The sequence below is a fragment of the Alternaria ventricosa genome (genome assembly GCF_023758065.1).
Source record: "Alternaria ventricosa strain BMP 2768 chromosome Unknown scaffold_9, whole genome shotgun sequence".
Classification (NCBI taxonomy): Eukaryota; Fungi; Ascomycota; class Dothideomycetes; order Pleosporales; family Pleosporaceae; genus Alternaria; species Alternaria ventricosa.
The window spans coordinates 88,146-108,639 of NW_026055689.1; the positions used below are offsets into that span (position 1 = coordinate 88,146).

The 20,494-nt window shown below is 54.7% G+C and overlaps 4 protein-coding genes across 4 annotated transcripts; 2 read left to right on the top strand and 2 right to left on the bottom strand.

Annotated features, from left to right (window-relative positions):
* Nucleotides 1-399: 399 nt before the first annotated feature.
* J4E93_005705 (uncharacterized protein) lies at nt 400-9,142 on the top strand (the record flags this gene model as incomplete). The annotated part of the gene is made up of 5 exons (XM_049343625.1): nt 400-601; nt 650-3,382; nt 3,465-4,520; nt 4,987-5,288; nt 5,372-9,142. The coding sequence occupies 5 exons, from the start codon at nt 400-402 to the stop codon at nt 9,140-9,142; spliced, it is 8,064 nt and encodes a 2,687-aa protein (XP_049198858.1).
* Nucleotides 9,143-9,812: 670 nt separating this feature from the next.
* On the top strand, nt 9,813-10,766 carry J4E93_005706 (uncharacterized protein; the record flags this gene model as incomplete). The annotated part of the gene is made up of 2 exons (XM_049343626.1): nt 9,813-10,060; nt 10,112-10,766. The coding sequence occupies 2 exons, from the start codon at nt 9,813-9,815 to the stop codon at nt 10,764-10,766; spliced, it is 903 nt and encodes a 300-aa protein (XP_049198859.1).
* Nucleotides 10,767-14,938: 4,172 nt separating this feature from the next.
* J4E93_005707 (uncharacterized protein) lies at nt 14,939-16,670 on the bottom strand (the record flags this gene model as incomplete). Its single annotated transcript, XM_049343627.1, has 4 exons — nt 14,939-16,103; nt 16,154-16,234; nt 16,296-16,409; nt 16,456-16,670. 4 exons carry the CDS (start codon nt 16,668-16,670, stop codon nt 14,939-14,941), a joined length of 1,575 nt encoding a protein of 524 aa, XP_049198860.1.
* A 2,058-nt stretch (nt 16,671-18,728) lies between these two features.
* On the bottom strand, nt 18,729-19,436 carry J4E93_005708 (uncharacterized protein; the record flags this gene model as incomplete). The annotated part of the gene is made up of 1 exon (XM_049343628.1): nt 18,729-19,436. The coding sequence occupies one exon, from the start codon at nt 19,434-19,436 to the stop codon at nt 18,729-18,731; it is 708 nt and encodes a 235-aa protein (XP_049198861.1).
* Between the last annotated feature and the right edge of the window lie 1,058 nt (nt 19,437-20,494).

The following is a 20,494-nucleotide window of genomic DNA, read 5'->3' on the forward strand; positions in this document are numbered from 1 at the left end:
CTCAGCGTGAGCCTGCGGGAGCATGCGGGCATGCCAGTCTGAGGCTTACCGAACCATTGCGCCCACAATGCGAGGCATCTCCATACGATTTCGCGCATCATGTCTTGTGACAGTTGTCCTGCACCTCTCTTTCGTCTGATCTGAGCGCTCGTCCCAGCTTTGGCCGATTGAAGCCACGCACGTTGCACACCTCCACCCTCTGTGCTTTGCGTCTAGACTGACCCGTTTCCTCATTCGTCTCTCCGCACTCAATGCTCGCACCCCACGTCTAATGTCGCCTCTGCATACCTACCGTTTGTTATCACCAGCAATGGAACAAAGAAAACATCTATAGCACGTAGCACAACTTATCGAATTTCTGGATCTCGAAACACCGCGCCTGACTTTGTTTGATACACTATGCGCCAATTCGAGAATGTTTCGATATCGCAATGGGCGAACCCGTATGCGAGCGGCGGCACCAACACCGGGAAGAACTTCTATGCTACGGCGACTACACCGAAGCCCCAACAACCCGTCTATCGTCGAGTAGTCCCACCTACTCCAGTATTCTCGTATACGCAAGTAGTTGATGAGAAGAGCAGCAATGCCGAACAAGCAGGTATGCTTGGAATGTATCATGCTTAGCATGTCCAATTGACCATTGTAGATCCAGAGAATGTTCCGGCTGCTCCAGCTGCTCCGGAGGAAACACCAGCAGCAGATGTCACACCTGAAGAGGCCGCACCACCGGCTACAACAGAAGTACTCCCAGCAGAAGAGCCATCAGCAGAAGCAGAAGCACCTGCGGCAGCAACCCCAGCAGAACCGACACCAGAAGATCCATCAACCCAACCAGCAGAGGCACCATCAAGTAGTGGGGACGACATTGTGGCAGCTGAGGTTGTGACGGAAGATGTCAAAGACGAGCCTCCAGGACCAAGCGATGCCACGAATGTTGACGCACTGCCGCCTCCACCACCACCCCCAGCACCGGTAGATGAACCACCTGCTGAACCCGAAGCAGCAGCACCTCCAGCACCGCCAGCACCAGAAGTTCTGCCAGTACCTCCCAGTGAGCCTGCACCTCCGACACCCCCCGCCCCACCAGCACCACCGGCGGATGCAACACCGGAGCCAGTAGTCGTGGAGAGTGAGAAAAGTGGTGAGTCCGAGCAGGCCGCTCCAGAGCCTCCGAAATCCCCAACCTCGAAGTTTGTTCATTTTGCCTCTGACACCAAAGACCCAGACGCCTCAAGCATAGGCAAAAAGAAGAAACAGCTGGGGTATGGTAAAGGCAAGCCCACCGCGTTCATCCGCCCCAGAAAGCCATCGACATCCGTTCCACCTCCTTCGCCACCGAAAGAGGAGAAGAAGAAGGTTTTCGTTCCGATCGGCATTATCAAGAAGGAGCGAAGGGGTTCATTGCTCTCCGCGTTGGCCAGTGAGAAGGTAATGACCAGCAAGTCAAGAGGGAAGAAATCTAGCAACGATGGCAGCCCACCACCAGGTGATGACAGGTCGACAGTAATCGCCGATGTAGATGCCCCTTCTTCAGACGTCTCTGAAAGCGTCATCATCGAGGAACCTACCGAAGACGCTTCAGGGTCGATCGTAAGCGAGACAGTACCGCCTCCGCCGCCACCGACCGATAATCCACCTGCGGTAGACGAGGCCGCTGTCAGCGAGGACGTAGTGGAGGGACAAGACGAGGCAGTCGCAGACAGTCCTCCAACTGAGGAACCAGCACCTGCCGCCCCCGAGCCAGCAGCTGAAGCCGAGCCATCACCGGCAGATGCGTCTGCGGAAACTGCTGAGCCACCACAGCCCGACACTCCTGCTCCTGTCGAAGAAGCTCCAGCTACTGATGCCACAGCAGAGGAGACTGCCCCAGCCGATCCAGTCACTGAAGACAACCCTCCCCCTCCAGTCGAGCCGACCGCAGAACCTGCCCCAGAAGCTCCTGCCTCAGAATCGCCCGCGGAAGCTCCAGCCGATGAACCACAGCCATCCAGCGAAGCGGTACCAGAGCAGGAACAAGCTACACCGGAGAGTGCAAATGCGGTCGAACCTGAAGCATCAGCTTCAGAGGAGGCGAAGCCAGCCGAGGCAGACGCCTCCGCCGAGGAAGCGGCAGCTCCCGTTGAAGAGCCTGCTGCTGCGGAAGAAGAAGCAGCCCCGCCAGCAGCTGAGGACGAACCTGCAGTTGAGGAATCTGGTAGCTCAGAAGAGCCGCCGGTGGCTGTGGAGGATTCTCCTACTGTTGAAGAGACACCTACTGCTGAAGAGACACCCGCTGTCGAAGAACCAGCTCCTACTGCTGAAGAACCAGCTCCTGCTGCCGAAGAAACAGCTCCTGCTGTCGAAGAGGCACCCGCTGTCGAAGAAGCCCCTGCTGTCGAAGAACATCCGGCCGTTGTGGATGCAGAGACGCCCGCTACTGAGGAGACACCCGCCGTTGAGGGAACTCCCGCTGCTGAGGAGTTGCCCGATACCGACGAGACAACAACAGCCGCAACATCGGCTCCCACCGAGGAAGCACCAACCCCTGAGGATACTCCAGCCGTAGAAGACGCAGCTGTTGCTGAGGCTGCACCTACTGCCGAGGAAACAACTGAACCCGAAGGAGCACCTCCCGTCGAAGAGACAGCTAGCGCCACCCAAGAAGACTCTAAAGTTGACGCCACGCCCGAGGCACCCGCTAGCGAGGAGACGGCGCCTTCTGAAGACGTCCCAGCCGCCGAAGATACGCCTGCTGGTGAAGACACTTCGAACGTCGAGAATTCTTCTCCTATCGAGGAAGCACCAGGGACAGAGGATACGCCTGTTGTCGAGGAGCCCACCCAGGTTGAAGCCACCCCCGTTGTCGACGAAACGCCCTGCACCGAGGAACCGCCTATCGTCGAAGACATCTCTACTGCCGAGGAGCCAGCTCCGCCGGTGGAACCGCCAGTTGATGAACAAACACCCGTGGTCGAAGAAGCCTCAGCTGTCGAGCCTGTTCCTACTGAAGTTGCTGAGGATGTCGCTGAACCAGAGTCAGAAGCAAGCGTTGCTCAAGAAGAGCCATCACTGGAAGCGGGGCAAGACACCGGAACATCTAGTCCCGAAGTCGAGGAAGCTCGAGCATGGACTTCAGCAGCACCGGCAGATGTCGCTGTCGTGGCTTCGATACTTGCAGCTGAAGCGAAGGCCAATGCACCTGCATCGTCACCTGTTCAAGATTCTGCTCCAGAATCTTCTGATACTGCAGAAGTTCCGGAGTCTGCGCCGGTCCCATCTAGCGACTCACCGTCAACTGAGAGCGAAGACAAGCCTGAAGGTGCAGATGTCGAGGCGCCTACAAGTACTGAACCGGTCATGGATGTAGCTGAGCCAAACGAGGCTAGCGCTGATCCCACAGGTAAGTTCATACATGTCTTACTGTCGCACAGCGAGCCGCGTTCGAGGAAATCTATTTGTAATCAATGCTGACAGGATCACAGACGAGCCCCAAGCTGACTCTACAGCGGAAGCATCAGAAGCGACTCACGCACCCGCACCTGCTCCCGCCGACGAAGCTATCACACCAGCCTCCAGCGAAGGCGACAGTGAGCCGACAGCTGCACAAGACGAGAGCAACAACTCTCCCGAGGAGCCAGAAGCTGCATCGACACTGGAAGAAGCAGATACACAAGCGAATGAAGCCACGCCTGATGTAACACCAGAGGAGCCTACTACAACGGCACAAGACACTGCTGATATGGCACCTATCGAAGTTGCTACAATGGAGGCTGAGGCGAGCGACGAGGAACTGCCAACCGCCGACACCATGCAGGACATCTCCGACTGGGAGAAAGACGACGAAGACGTTTCTGATATGGGCATCTCGGACTGGGAGAAGGATGACGATGCCTCATCACAACCCGGTGAGAGTGAGACCAATCCTTCCGAGCATCAAGACTTCGATCAAGAGAGTATCGCACACGACTCGTCGGAGCCTGTACATGAGGATGAGAAGTCACCAGACCAGGACACGCCCGAGACTGTAGAGGTCATTCAGCCGTCTGACACTGCAACCTCTGCCCCGGTTGCCGATGACGTCGATGGTGTTGCCGTCGTCTCGGTCGATGTCAACGAGGATGAGTCTACCAAGGACGATACGTCCGCGGCCGTACCAGAGGTCGTCGAACAAAACGAAGCCTCAACCTCTGGAACATTGCCAGAACCATCCGAGCCACAAGAGACTGGCGACTCAGCTGATGCTTCCGCGGAGGATCAGACGCCTGCGACACGTATCGATGAAAGCACTGAAGAGGCACAGCCTGCAGCTGGCGATGCACTTGCAGCTCAAGATCCCGCCCCAGAGGTGAGCCCGCCAGCAGCTCCAGAGGAGAATGCCATCACCGATGCAAGCACAGACGCACAAGACGATGCGAGTGCACGCGAATCGCCAGTCGACGAGTCGGAGCCAGCGGTGAGTAGCGAGGCTGCCAAGGACAGCGAGCAAGTCATAGTCTCGGCTACACCCGATGACGTGGAGAATCCAGATTCATGCACAGGTACGTATCTCCTATGTTTTTTGTGTTTCACATCTTTATGTCCGTCTGCACTTCTTTTCGCTGGCTCAATTACGCACGATTCGATGGTAGCGCGCCATGCCAGCGGCGAATCGGGCTAGCGAGCAGCGGTTGGCTTGCCCCATTGGACGCCCCATATTTTCCTTTGGCCCACCTGCCAGCACATTCTGCGGACATTCTGCCACCGCTGTGACTAGCTTATCGTCACGTGGAAGCATGTGTGTCGCCATGAGTCTCGGGCTGCGATAGATGCATCGCAATTTGTCGACGTTCCAAGATGCGTGGTTTTGCTCCGCGCTAGCTCTGCCGCTTGTCTTTTGGCTCCCGACATCCCCGTCACCTCTGAATCTCACCTTCTTTTTTTTCGTGATTGCACTTCTACTTGTACAGCAGCGATAATTTCCTCCACCCAAAAGTGGCCATGCACCACAGCCGCTGACCAGTGCAGCTGAGACTGAACCACCTTTACCCAAACTCGACGACAATACCGACGAAACATGCGCAAGCATCCCAGCTGACGCGACAAGCGAAGTCAGCCCAGACCCTGTCTCGATAGAGGCTGACGTTGAGACGCCAATTGAAATTCCCACGGTCGAAGAAAAGCAGACCGAACACGCCGCGGGCGATCCAGTTGTTCTTCAAGATATTTCCGAACAAATCGACCATGATGTTGTAGCTGCCAACGTTGCGCTAGCTGAAGCCGAGCCCGACTCTGCACCAGACATGCCGGCCAAGAAGGTGCCGGAAGTGGTATGTACAAGCTGTGATTGATTGCGAACCTGCATCTGCCTCATGCCGTTCGCCATTCAGAAGAGTATACTGATTCATTGTAGGTCCATGAGGACGTTGGGCCCGATGAGGAGCCACAGCATTCGGAGGTTTCCAGCGGAGCCAACACAGGACCGGAGCCAGACGATGAACCAGTAGAAGAGCAAGGATCCGATGCGGGGAGCGAATCTGGGTCGGAGTCCGAAGATGATGACTGGTCTGGATCTGAGGTGTCTGCCGCACCTTCTGCCTCTGAAGTTCCCCAGGCCGACGACGCGCCTGACTCAGCACCCGCTGAAGATGAAACAACGAATGCCGAAGAGGCTCCGCCGAGTGAGATCGCTGATGTCACTGCTGCTGAGCCTGAAGAGCCGGAGGAAGATCAGTCAATCCTAGACGACGATGCCGGCTCTGATGACGATGCTGCTTCCGGTCACTCCTCGAATTCCCAAGAAGAGCCAGACAGTTCCATGGTTGTGGACGATGCTGCCGAGCCCGACGAGCCAGAAGCTTCCGAGAGTCCGGAGTCGCCTGCCGAATCGGCCGCGACTACAGAAGCGCATCCAGGCCTATCACTCGAAGTCAATGTCGCAACCTCTGAGATCGTCCCGGCGGTGGAGTCTCCAGCATCAGAAGTAGAAGATCCGTCTGATCCTGCGCTCGAATCAGTCGAGGAGGAGCAAGGAGAAGACGAGAACGATGTCAGTGCTATCACTCAAGAAGAGTCTGTGAACGACGATTCACTAGTTTCGTCACAAGATTCCGCTGAGCCCGAAGAGGAGCCCGCAGCAGCTACCGAGGTGTCGGAGCCGGCGGATGCACCCCAACCAGAAGAGGAAGTTCCCCAGGAAGGCGAGGGTGACGATGCTTCTCAGGTCAGCGAATCTGGTAGTGAGAGTGAGGCAGGAGAGTCCGTTGCACCGCCGGAAGACCCTGCTGAGGCTGATGACGACGCTGCGCCTACCACAATTGATGGAGAGGAGCTAGACACCGCCGCACCACTTACCGAAGACCCATCAACGGACGGGGTCGAGAACCAGACATCTGAAGTGGGAGATGCATCGGTGGCTGGTCAAGAGATGGAAGAGCCTGCTGAACCAGAGACGCCTGAGTCAGTCGCAGCGGAACCGGAGCCGGAAGCGGAAGCTGTTGAGCAAGATGCGGATGCAGCTGCAGATGAGCCAGAGGAGCCGCCGGCTGAGGAGGCTGCGGACCCCGAAGAACCGTTGGCGACGCCAGATGGAGCAGCCGATGAGGGTCCTGATGCTGCCCAAGAAGAAGAATCTGCTGCGGCTGATGCTGACCCTTCACTCGTTGAAGAGGCGGAAGAGGCTGAGCCAGCACCACCTGCTGAAGAATCACCAGAGCCACCTAGTGAGGATGGTCAATCAAACGACGGATCCGGAGCTACAGGAGAAGCAGAGGAGCCGTCAGTGGTTGAGGCCAGCGAAGCGAACGACGACGGTGCTGAAGATGCTCCACCTGCGTCGGAACCAGTCCCCGAAGAGGACGCACCGCCTGAAGAGGCTGCTGCGGAGGTGGAAGAAGCGCCTGCTGAAGCCGCCGAGCCAGTGGCAGAAGGCGGTGATGTTGAAGACGCTGCGGCAGACGAAGCCCCGGAAGCAACGAATGAAGAAGAGTCGGCATCGTCGCCTGATGTCGAGCTCGAGGAAGAACAGGTACAAGCACCACCCGAAGCCCCGGAGGAAGAACAGCCTGAACCTGAATCACCAGCTGCTGTCGAAGAGCCCGAGCCGCCGACTGAACCCGTTCCTGAGGAACCGGAACCACCAGCTGAGGCGACACCAGAACCAACGCAGGAACCCGAGGAACCCGCTTCAGTAGCGGCGGATGCACCCGCTGATGAAATCCCTGAAGACCAGGATGTGGAGGAGTCGGTACCAGCCCCCGAAGTGGAGGTAGAAGAGGTCGTAGCCGAGGTGGCCAATGAAGAGAGTCCCGAACCTGAGCAGGCCGATGACGATGCTCCGGCAGACCGGTCCCTCGACGTTGACGAAGTTTCAAGCGCACCTTCACCTCTACCCTCTGTAGCTGCTGTTGCTGCGGCTGGGATTACTGGTGCCGCTGCTGCTGCATTAATCGGCCATGCCGCTGATGACCGCGCCGACAAGGAACGCGACTTTGCAATTGAGGACGAACCGTCAGCCGATACGCCCAGTCGTGAGAAGACCCGTCGCCGACATTCGCACACCCGTCGTGAAAGCCAGCATCGGCCAAGCCGCAGACGCGAGAGTGGCGCTAGTATCATGGAGCGACCAATAATGCCAGCCTCAGCCGTTCCCGATGCGCCAAGAACAAGGCGTCGCGACAGCATGACAGAGCGCGAAGCGGCCGAGCGCAGAAGGGCCAAATTGCGCGAGGTTGAGATAGCCAGTAGTGGTAGCGACATACAGAAGGCGTACCCGGATCCGTACCGCTCGCACTACCGAGAACCCAGGGGTGAGGAGAGATACAGCAAGCGTCGCCCCGTCGAGGAGGTTGACGAAGAAGCCGATAGACAGAAGCGACGCGAAGCCCGGCGGGCCGAGAGAGCTGAGAAGGAGCGACTTGCCGCCGCAGACGCAGCCCGCCTAAAGGCAGAAGAGGAGGCGAGAAAGTTGGAGCATCGGGAACGACGCCGAGCAGTCAGGCGTGCCGAAGAAGAGCTCATGAGGGCCATGGAGGAACGCAAGAAGCTCAAAGAAGAGCAAAAGCTCGCCCAGGAAGAAGAGGAGCGACGTATTCGACATGAGAAGAGGAGACAACGACATGAGGCTGAAAAGGAGGCGAAGCGCCTGGAACAGGAGAAGATTGAGCAGGCGGCGCGCGAAGAAGAAGAGGCCCGGAAACTACGACGTCAGAGGAGGGCGGAGCGGGAAGCAGCCAAAGCAGCTGGCTTGCTAAAACCAAAGGAAGAGCTTATTGATGTTTCTCGGGATGCTGCTCGCCGAGCAGCAGAGGAAGACGACGATGGCGCTTCACCTCCACCCCCGCTACCACCAGTAGTCGACGACACCCCTCCTCGTAGTGCGCCGCGCAGGCGTTTAAGTACCAAAGAGACTCCACCGAACGTGAAGCGCGGTAGTCTCTTCGGAGGCATCTTCGGTCGCTCGAAGCCTGACACGACCCCGCCGGCTGCAAGGCCGTCCAGATCATCTCGCGCTCGCGCCAACACGCTAGAGGCGACACCTGTCAAGTCATCGCGAAGGGAACCCGAGGTTGAGCGACCTTCGAGCCGAGATATGTCATCGGACCAGAGCCGAGAGCGTCCAGAGCGTATGCACCGCAGTAGGCGTCTTTCACATAGTCAACGTCGCTTCGCTTCTGCAGAGGAAGAGGCCGATTACTACAGGTGGAAAGAGGAGCGACGCTTCATGCGTCGTCCTGAACACGAAATGTCTGGTGGACGGGACGGAGGAGTTTCTCTTCCACCACCGCCTCCGCCGCCCGAGGATCTCCCGCCGCCACCACCAGAGCCCTTCGAATACGAGCCAGAGCCGGAACCCATCGAGACAATCGAATCACCGGTAATCGAGGACGCAGCTGCGGTTGTCGGTGAGATCTCCATCTCAGACGAGGAAAGACGCGAGCGTCGCCGAAGCAGGCGTATGTCCAAACCGGAAGAACGCCCCAAGACACGCCGCATCTCTGTCGTCGAGAAAGAGAGGCCGTCTGATCGTCGAGTGCAGTCGGATCGTCCTCGCGCACGCGACCACGGTGAAGACCGACCCAGGCCCAGGCGCGGCGAGACCGACCGACGCGACAGGAGGAAGAAGAAGGAAGAGTCCAGTGGTCTCAAAGGGCTCTTCGGAGGGTTGAAGAGGCGCATTACTTGAGTTTGGAGTACAACAAAAACACACATCTACATTTGGGAAGGGGTTCCACACGGACAACACTGGCGTTTTGGCTTGGTCGAATTGTTCTATACCATTGAAGGATCTCATACTACATTTTAATCACTGAGGTGTTTGGCGTTGGGTTGCAGCGTAAGATGGATGGATGGGTGGGCATCTGTAATTGTATGGCTGTATGTCTTCTTGTTTCTTTACATCGATGATGAGGGCTCGCGAGAGTCAGGTAGCATATAGCAGCTGCTTCGGCGGTGACACGATACGAATGATGATTCATTTTGTACGAGATCAGAACTTGCGATGCTGATGTGACTTCGTCATGTGATGGAAGAGCGGTCATGGGTACATACTTGAAAGGATACATGACGCTCACCAACCAACATTTGTTCCCCCCACCCCCTCTCGGTCGGATGGCACGGAATCGAACAATGAGGGGACCTAATCCATAAAACAACGTTGTCATGGGTGTTGATCAGCGTTCAAGGGTCTGCAGACCCCTTGCTCATGAGATTGCGCAGAGCAGTGGCCTGAGCTTCCGTCTCACATAAGGCAGCGCCCCTCGCTGCCCTACCATCACGAGCGCCAACACCTTTCACCCGCCTAGACGATAGATCGATAGTGGGCTTCATATACCCATCGGAAAACCGAACTCGCCATGGAATCTGCAGCGCCAGCGAAGCGACAATGGAAAGGTCGCACCGACGAGCAGAAAGCCGAGCGAGCCAAAAAGCGCCAGGAACAAAAGTCCGGGCTTAACGCGCGACAAGCACGTACATCAACTGGCAAGAAGCCGACGAAAGTGCAACGCGTTTTCATGAAACTGGAAGAATGGAAGCCAGAGGAGTTGGGATTCACAGCTGGCATCAAAGAAATCGAGTTTGGGCCGGACTTTGTGGTGCAGGAGTAGGTGAACGCATTCCCGGACCTTGCGGGTGGGGCTAACTCACGTGACAGCGCGCATCTTGACGCGATCGCTACAGCCGACGAGGCTTTTCGTATCAAATTAGAGAAGATAGGCTTGGGCGCGCGTCTTGGTAAAACAAACATGCCCATCACCGACGATGCAGTGATTCGTCTGGCACGCGCTTGCCCAAGCCTGAAAAACCTCCGACTGGACTCCGCTCTCCTTATCACAGGCACGTGCATCCCGCCCATTCTCACGGCATGCCCAAACGTCACCTCGCTCAGCATCACCGGCCACAACGGCCGTACAGGAAACTTAAAGCTAGACAATCTCAAGCCCATGGCCGACGACCCCGTCATCTCCGTCAGCGCACCCAAACTCAAAACCCTAGACTTGCGTCGCGCGATCAACGCTGCACAGCAAGAAGACTACTACGATGTTCTGAGAGCCGTTACAAGACCGGAGGGTCGGAAAAATAAGCTGGAGGTGCTGTTCCAGCATCCGTCTTATCATTGGGAGAAGGGCTACAAGAATGGCAGGGAGAAGCAGCCGAGAATGACGCAAGCGATGAAGGCTCAGGAGATGCTTGAGGAGGTGATGTGGGCGGTGAAAGACAATAGGGGATTTGGTGGTAGTGACGATGGTTATGACTCTGAGGGGACTGATTATAGTGCGATAAGTGCGATTATTCATGGGGCGATGTAGAGGGATTGGGGTGGAGCGTGGTTCAATATTGACATCACGAAGTATGAAAGCGTGAAAGATTATTGGCACTCAATTTATCTTGGGTATGGCGTTCGTCTTGTAGCTACTACAAGCTTCAACAAACCGCCTGCATCTCGAACTTCCTTGCCTTTGGCCCAGAAACCTTTCCCATCCTCAGTCCACTACAGATTGCTTTGAGTACGCCCACCGACCTAATCAGAAGCTACGACAACGTTTGGCATGATTATATGACCCATTCCAATCCTCATCCTCCACATCGAAGCAGCAGCCCGGTGTTGCCTGGACGAGCCCTCTCGTGAAATTGCCGCGTTCCAAGGCATCCAGTCTTCTTTTGCATCCTTCTTGACCTTGATGGTCCAAGAGAAATGCTCGGCATGATCCACCGTGATGTCAACAATCGCGTCTCGAAAGTACGTGCGCCAAGCCGCCGTCCTCTCAAGGTCAAGAACGGCTGTGAGAAAGCAAAAGAAGCTATAGTGTGGGTCTACGTCGCGGTCATTGTGCATAATGTCGAAAACATCAGGGCGCCGATAAGGGTCCAGAAGTATAATCTTAACAGATGGAGCTGAGTTTTGGAAGCGGAGCAGTGCCATGAGGTTAACCGTGTAGTAGGACCGTGGTATTCTTATATACAGCGTATTCGTGCAGGTCGCTGGTATTGGTATGAAGTCTGCAATGAATTCGTTGATATCGGGAATGTTGACCGTTGCATGGACGTCTTTTAGATGTAGGGGTTGGAATTCTTTACGGAGCTGTCGGCAGGTGTGGACTAGGCCCAAAGCTATTCTGTGGGTGTATGGGTTATTCGACGCATGAACCGGCGTAGTATTTGCATCTGCTGTAGGTCGGTTGAACTGTATGTATCGCTTTCGGACGATCAGGTATTCGTATATCTCATTACGGATTTCTGTGAAGAATGTCATTAGCAATTCTGAAGTTGGTTCTGCTGGAGGCTACTTACCTCCGGGAAGCTGGAGTAGGCGTGACTGAGGTTGCGGAATGTGTGAAGTCATCTTGTAACTTTGGCTTCTGGTTGAGAATTGGGGTGGCTCGTATGAGGTTGAACGACGAGGAAGAGGAGTCAAGCCTTAAGTACCTGTCGGTTAAATAGGGAAACATCATTGAATGGCTGTTGATACACGATGCAGGTGGTGAATGTACGATATTACTTTCACAGTACCTTCCTCATACTTCCCTTGGGATCTTGACATACCCGCAGCCCGGGTCTGTGCGTGCCTGATACTAGGGACCGTGAAGGCATCTAGAGCCTGAACCAAGATGGAAGCGTATAAGGTAGGTGAATCACGTTAACGTAGGCTCTAGGCATCTTTTGTATGTCCATGGATAGAAGTTTGCGTGCAGGATATTGACTACACTCAGTATATCATTCTTGCGACCTCTCTCAATTGTGAGAGTATCTTTTCGTCTAGGTCTTCGATGATGCGGAAGTCGTGAGTGGCTCATTTCTCTCTGCGTCATCGCAGTGCCATGCTTGATTATACCCATCGGTCATCGTCTCCTTCACCGCTAAGCTTGTCCATGTTTTGCCTTCCAAGACTATCCTCTTCAGCATTGAGCACTTTGACATCCATCCAGAAAGCTCTATGCTTCGGCTAAGCAGACACGCCAGTCTGGCCATTCACGTAGTAGGAATGTCCATGACCGTCGAAGAGATCTACTTCCTTCGCCCATGTCAACAGCGGATCGCTCGCGGGAGCGGGGTCGGTGATACCAGGACTTAGCGAAGATTTGAAGGCCAGTACCTTGAACTCAAGTAGGATCTTGCAGTGAGGTCGTTCCATACGGAAGATAAGTCGAGTGCCTGACGGAATTACGGAGTACTCCCAGATCCATTGCGGTAGTATTTCTGTCTTCTGATTACGTACTCTCGTGGTTTGGGCTCCAACACGGAAGTCCAGGAGTCGACCGGGGAACTTACGAACGAAGTAAAGCGGGTCAAGCGCCCCAAGGTAGTCGTGAGAGCCGGCATCGATCTCATCAACTATATCTCCATAACCATGACCACCGAGCGTGTTTTTGAGACCATAGATACAATCAGAGAAGTCTATGTTCGTGATACTGGTACAATGAGGCACACTCCTCAGAAATATCGGAAGAAATTCGCGGCGGAGAAGTTGACAGGTCTGCGTAAGGCCGAGCGCAAGGGGTCGAGAGCTCTGCCAATAGACTTCGCGAGACTCCCTATTTGCTCCAGGATTCACGAATTTCTTTGGCGGATATGAGCGCAAAGGTATGGCTGTGATTGGAGCGAAGCTCGACGGATCTGAGAAACGAGCAACATGTACTGTCAACTGCAAAGCTTGTTAGTACATATACCACATTGCTTTGGACCAGGGATGCGCTACGCACGATTTTTGGGTTCGAGACATCGATGAGATAGCCGTAAATTCGATTGCGCAACTCTGTGGCCGCCGTTAGGAATAAATCTTCAACCTTGAAATGCAATGTTTACCGCCAGGTAGCTCAAGAAGGCGACTTCTCGGCGCAGATGTCGCGCCGTTACTTTCGGGTGCTGAGTCTGCCATATTCGCGACAGTCGCAGTATCCTCCGATGCGAATCGTAAGGAGGGGAGTTGCGTATCCCCGAGTGGAAATACGAGGCGGATGTAACGCGCGGTAAAGGCGAGCGCGCGATCCCAATTAGGCAACGGCGGAGAGTCGGATGATGAGTCAGCAAATAGCGCAAACCATCGCTCATCTGCGCAAATGCCTTCGTTTCTATTTCACCCCTCGCAGCTCGTATATGGCAAAAGATACCCGATCTTCGGAGCTAACAGTGAAACTTCGTTGGGTACTTCTACATATTGTCTGTGAGCCCATTCACAATCGCATTTAGGCAGTGACCGTGAGTCGGGCGCAACTGATGACGCGCTGTCCGTGCTAGCCTTCTTCACGGATATAATTGTTACCGGTTTTTCCACATCTTCAGGCTCACAAACGAACAGAGTTCCTCCCTTGTACCAGCCGACTCCACAGGGAGTAGAAGAACATACCGCCCCAGTCAAGCACGCTGTGCGAGATGCGGTGCTACCTCTTGGAGCTGCCCGGAGGTATGTATGGTCTGCTGTCACTCTGAATCGAAGAATATGCTAACATCCTGGACAATCGAAGAACTTCGCAACCACATCTACAACCACGTTATCGATGCAAGCCCGAAAGAAGTTCGACTGATACCTCCGCCTTACCCGTTGTGCATGTTCAGCAGGACGCCAAATCGGACTTTAGGTTGGTCACGACTCCGACGGCAGGCTCTCGGTCTTACTCAAGTTTGTCGCCTGCTCCGGAACGAGTTCCTTCCCATGCACCATCAGTGCATTCCCGCATATGTTCCTGACGTCGCCACCTTGGCAAAATTTGCGGCCGTATCTTTCCCCATACTTGAGGAAGCACATGGCACAGTGGTACTGAGTCCCTTGAAGAAAAGGCCCGTCCACATCGACCTCGCTCCTTTAGTTCGACTGCTGTTAACTGCGCCCGAGCTGACGATCAAACTTGAGCACTTTTTCGAGAAGGACATAGTCTGCCTGAGAAGCCTCATTGACGTACGATCCAATGACGCTTGGAGGCATTTCTTCGAGCAAGCTGTCACATCTGTTGTCTATGTTGTTTCTCGGACTTTCAGCGAACCTCAATTGCGTCTAGAGATCACACGTTCAGCGGTCGAACCGTGGATGGCTTGGAAGCCAAACAAAACCGTCAACAGTCCAAATGGAAGCCAAAGCTCTGCAGTCTGCAGCTATGTTGAGGACTGGGTGCAGAGAATCGGCCTTGGGGATATTGCGATACGACCACACCGAATCAGTATCAGTGTTGGGCACATACATCTACACGACGCTGGCTCAACCCGCGATCTCCCATAGCGAGCCGAACATCATGGTGGAGTGGGTGGAAGTACATACTGCTGAAGATGATGTTTGACTCGACAAGCTTGCATCGCCGACGACACTGCAATAGTGGCCTCGATCCACCGGCCGAACAGCCTGGGCGAAGATGTGTGATTGGTATTGGGAAGTTTGGTATACGAGCAATTTACGGTTCTTCATTTTACAACGACAAACAGTAACAACGGTTATGTACCTCCATGCCATCTAGTTCGTTTCGTCCATGCTCTCCCAGGATGAGGCTACCACTCAAAGATCTTTGTTGAGATACTCGACAGGCCCAACATACACCTTGCGCCCCTTGAGACAGAAGTAAAGAAGAGAGAATACCACGACAACGCCGTAGATGAGGATGTTCCAGTTCATCAGATCAGGTGTTGGGTGCGGGAATGTGGGGAAGAAGGCGAACACCAACACTACACACAGATACACAACGGACACGCCATTGACCCAGATACCAGCGCGACCGAGCGAGAACTTGCATGGTAGGAGGGGCTCTTTGTTCCACCTCTTGATGAACATGCATGAGATACTGACGATGTAGGACGAGAGGAGGGCACATGTGCCCAGTGACGCAACGGAATTAAAGGCCACGGTACTGCCGATGTTGATGAGGGAGAGACCAATGGCAATACCGAAAGACACAAGAACGCTGTTGAGAGGGATATCCCAGCCTGGTCGGACTCGGGATAGGAAGGCACTGAAGGGAACGCCGTGGTCGCGAGCAAAGGCGAAGAGCTGGCGCGAGCATGTTGCCACATTGTTGACGCATCCAAACACGGCCATGATAGTCGTGATCGATGCCAGAGCTGTAGCCCCTGGAATGGACTGTGTAGCGTTGTACATGATCTGGATGTGGGGCTGCCCAGTCGGCGACATGATGGCGCTTTCGACGTCGCCGAGGCAGAAGCAGAAGGTTACTAGCATGAGGAAACCCAAGCTGCTGTTAACGACTGCTGTCCAGATCATGGCGCGGGGAAGTGTGTGCGAGGCGTCCTTCAATTCTTCCGACATATGGGTTGCAGCATCTGCACCCAGGAGAGAGAAGATTGGTGAGAGCTGTCCGACCAACACAGACAGGCCCACACTACCCCATCCAGCGTTATCTTGGAAACCACCGAAAACTTCTCTGGATGGGCTGCGCGGCCCCAGCACCCACATGGTGATGAAGATTGCGAAGAATCCAAAGATGTGCAGCACCAGGACGATGCCTTCGACCAGAGGTAGCTTACGAGCTAGGAGTGTGTTGAACAGGATCGAGAAGGTTGCTACCGCGATGACCAAGAGGGTCCCGTGCCATCGTTCGGGGACGTAGTTGGGGTTGTTGAGGATGATGAGTCCTTGGACCTGACCACCAGCAAGGAAGGCGATGGATGCGATTCCGGTCTGCCAACCCAGCACGCATAGCCAGCCACTGATATGCAGTCAGTGATAACGGTTGTGTATACACCCAGGGAAGCTTACACAAGGTAACTGAGAAATTTCTGGTGTTTCTTTGGCGCAAACTCAGACACCCAGTGATACTGTCCGCCGGAAGTAGGAGCCCTTCATACTCGTCAGCGATTGGTTCGTGTCGAGGAGATCTCGGCAACGGGCCGCTACGCACATTGAAGCCATCTCAGCCATCGAGACGATCACGAAGCCCATGCCGACCGCTGTGACGAGGAACATAACGATGGCGCCACCGGTGCCACCATTGGTCAATGGGATGATGAGAGTTCTGTTGGGTGTCAGACAGTGCAGATCAAAGGTTCATGCATACCCACGTTAGAATGGTCTCCCATGTCGCCATCAACACCATACTGTATCCAAATATTGACACGAAACGGAAGTTCCGTCGCAGCTCCTGTTGCTTTCCCATACGATACATGTCCTTTTGGTCGCCAGCGGTTCCTTTCTTCTCTGAAACGACGACATCCTGCTGAGACTCGCCGTCGAAAGGCTGGGCCACCGCAGTTGCTTCCCTCTTCAGGACTGACATGATAGGAAAACGAATACACAAAGTGAAGACTGAAAAGAATGAGTGCGAGTGTTGAAATGCAAGCAACAAGACAACCGAGAAGACCCGGAGATTGCTCCGGTGACACTACCTAGGTAAGAACTCTGATGCATGGCGCAAATGCATCTGGCTCAATGGCACGGGAGAATTTTGATAACCCATCAGCTTAAGCCGAAGGCCAGCTGCAAGATGAGACCACTCAGGTGGTGTGATGGCTGGATGCACGTTGATCGTGCAGGGGACGGGCCGGCCATGGCCCAGGGGAGGCTAGCGCGCCGCCCCGCGGGGGAAGCGGCCTCCCAGCCGATGCGTCTTTATTCCTTCGCAACGCGGCTCAATTCCTTCGCAATGCAACTCAACTCCTTCGCATCCTCTGCAACGTACCACCGCGGCTCGACGCCTTGTCAAGACGGCTCGCTTGCGGCACAGGCTCTGGCTAAATGATCTCGTCCAATACTCTGGCTGATGAACATGGCCAGATGCGAGACGGGCAGTTTACTGACCACCTGGGCGTGGGGGCACAGACGGGATTCCAGTAAAATGACGGCCTGGCTGCAGCCCTCAACTTCAGGGTCATAGCCGCCATGGTATGTCAGTCAAGGCTTACCGACCCACGCATCTCGCAACTCTAGCATGTCCGCGACGTTGGGAGATGGTTATCGCTGGGCGCGCATCACGCCTGATGATCGCAGTGGGATCCTGTACATTGTGACATTCCTTGCCTTCACCTATACGAGCCTTACATTTCTCACGCGACTGTTCATCAGATGGCGTATGCTGGGGCTGGACGATGCAGCGATGTTGATTGCGCAGGTATGAATGCCACTAGCATGAGACTGTCTAATGCAATGAGTTGACAACAACAGGTTGCCAGCGTCGTCCAGTTCTCACTACTTCTTGCGTCACTATCGACTGGGCTGGCACGATCATCTGCATTCCTTACCAAAGACCAATACTCATGGATGGCCTCTGTAATACGACCCCACCCAGCGCGGCAACTATTTCTAACGCGTTGACAGACCTATTCGCGTGGTCAAGTGTTCATCTACATGTCTCTCGGCTTCTCGAAGACGGCTCTCATACTACTGGTACGACGACTCTTCATGCGCGACATGAAGCACGCTTGGGCAGTGTGCAACGTGGCCACCGCGGTCATCATAGCGTGGACACTTGTATCGGCCGTGCTCGTCTCAGCTGGCTGTGCAAGTGAGAGCCTGTTACCAAGGGAATCATCCGATATCTGCCATGGTCTCGAAATCCGCTATATGGTCGTCGTAATCAGTGACGGAATAACCGACTTCATGCTGGCCTTCATCCCGACATACTTGTGTCGGCGACTTCAAATGAACATCGTGTTCAAGCTGCAGATATTGGGAGTCTTCGCGCTACGTTTACCACTTATCGTTCTCGCCGGATTGTTCTACAAGACCTGGAGTAGCTCGTTACACGGTGAAAACCCCGGTGTCGAGCGAACGACCGCATTGATCTATCAGCAATCGCAGCTTTGTTTCTCGCTGATAGCGGCAACCATACCGTGTCTGAAGTCGTTTATCCAGAGCTTCGATACCGGCAGCGGTCAGAAAGCGGGTGTCGGATACTCGACCCACTCTAGCGGTTACGGACACGTTTCGAGTGTGCATCACAGTACTGTGCACTTCAATCATGACGAAAGCATCCAATTGTCTCGGTTTGACCGTGGCGAAGGTGCCCCATCACGACTGCGAGGAGGAGTCAGCGAAGGCGCGGTCAGAGTCAATAGGAAACCATATATTGTGGAAAGCAGGCTTGGGGCAGATGATGATATTGGAGAGATGGACCGCAGGAGTACACAAGAGTCCGACCGAAAGAGTCAGCACAGTACCCAGGAGCTTTTCATTCGGAAGGATGTACAGTTTGAAGTGAAGCATGAACCTGTCAAGAAGGGACTTGATACACATCGGCCTGGGCTACTTCGCTTGCCTAAGTAGCTGTCTCTGAGGATTGCACTGATTACCCGAGAACCTAAAGGAAGTGTCCGCGTTTTTGTAGAAATAACAACGACTACACAGCTGCCCCCTCGACAGCCTTACCATCTTTGACCCACATAAACAGTATATTACCACCCTTTACACCCTCCTTCCGCAACGGATTACCTCCCCCCTCGCTTGCATTCCCAACCACCTCATCAAACCCACACTTCAAATAAAACCCATCCGAGCCCTCACTAGCCATCACGCTTGCCCTAATGCCCTCTTCCTCGGCACGGTCCAGCCCCCACCGCACTAGCAGCCGTCCGGCCCCACGGCCCTTAACATCAGGATCCACGCAGCAGAGCGACAGGTACCAATTGGTTGCGCACGGTCCGGCCCAGTAGTGTTTAGTAAACGATGCGGCCTGGGCGAGAATCTCCTTCTTTGAGGGGTCTGCGGCGCGGTTGTGTGTTGAAGGCAGGACGGGAAATGTACCAGGATCAGTCCATCCTGCGATAATTCTTTGCGCGCCTGCGTCGTCGCCTTGGCGTTGCCAAACTGCTGCGCCGATGACATGCTCTTGCTGATCGTCTGCCGTTGAGACGGCGACGATGACTTTGTTTCGTGGGTTCGTCCAGTCGTTGCGTAGCCATTCGTGCCAGAAGATCTTTACGTCGTGGGGATATTGAGCGCGGTATGGGTGAATTACTCGGCCGAAGAGGTCTTCTTCCATGAAGGCGCGGGTGCAGATGTCGACGATGGCTGGTTCATCGGATAGTTTTGCGAGTCGGAGGTGCATGTTTGTAATTTGGGATTTGTGCTGGTATGGATGAGGTGGGACCCAAAATAATCGGGGTATGTGTAGCCTTAAATGCACCCCCTAACTTGGATTAACGTACATACATGCAACTGTCGAGTGATTACTCAGTCTAACCTATTGCCTTAGATGGGCGAGACGTCCCACTCGTTACTATATGAACAGAGCCTGGAAGGTTGACATGTAAAGTGTCTAGGGGATGATGTGTTCAAATGTCGGCAGGCAATATTGAGACATTGACTATCCCCTCGTGCAGCCGTTGAAAGAAACATCGGTGGCCCCTGCAGGAAGTGGTCTGCACTCGGAATGGATTCTTTGCACGTGATCTGTTGATGCCTAGACTGTGGCCACTCTACCTTCTCTTGCTCCAGTTCACAATCTCGCCCCGTTTTGGCTTCGGTTATCTCATCCCCGCTCCTTACGCGATATCAACCCGAGAATGCTGATCTGCGAAACGATGGGGGGTACTTCAGACATCCCTATAGCGACATGCCGACTTCTACAACTGCCTGGCGGTATGTCTCCTCTCCTCCCCTAGTACGTCGCGCGTACTAATCCTTTGATGCAGAAGTGCGCAACGAGATCTACCAGCACCTCGCCCAGCCCCGCAGCATTAACTTTGGCACACTCAGCCTCAATCCGCATACGCAGCACTGTCTACCTGGATTGCCGCTCTGCTGGACTTCAAGCGGGCGCAACACACTCGGCCTTTCTCAAACATGTCGGAAGCTTCGGCGCGAGTTCCTACCACTCCTCGAGCGACAGTCGACGGTAGTAATCGGAATGCATCTGGTAGATCCGTACATCGCGGACTTCTTCCCGGGTAATACTGAGGCGCGCGGCAATTTGTGCATCATGGCCCGACAATACGGTGTGTCGCTTGAACTAGCTGGATTGCTTCGGCTCTTTGCGAGGTCTCCTTTACTGCGGGTTTTCTTCCATACGCCCTTCCCATGTCCACCTCGCCGAGTCATACCCGAAGATCGGAACAGCGCCTGGCTCGGATATGCGATCAAGTTTGTGTCTCGATTGACGTACAC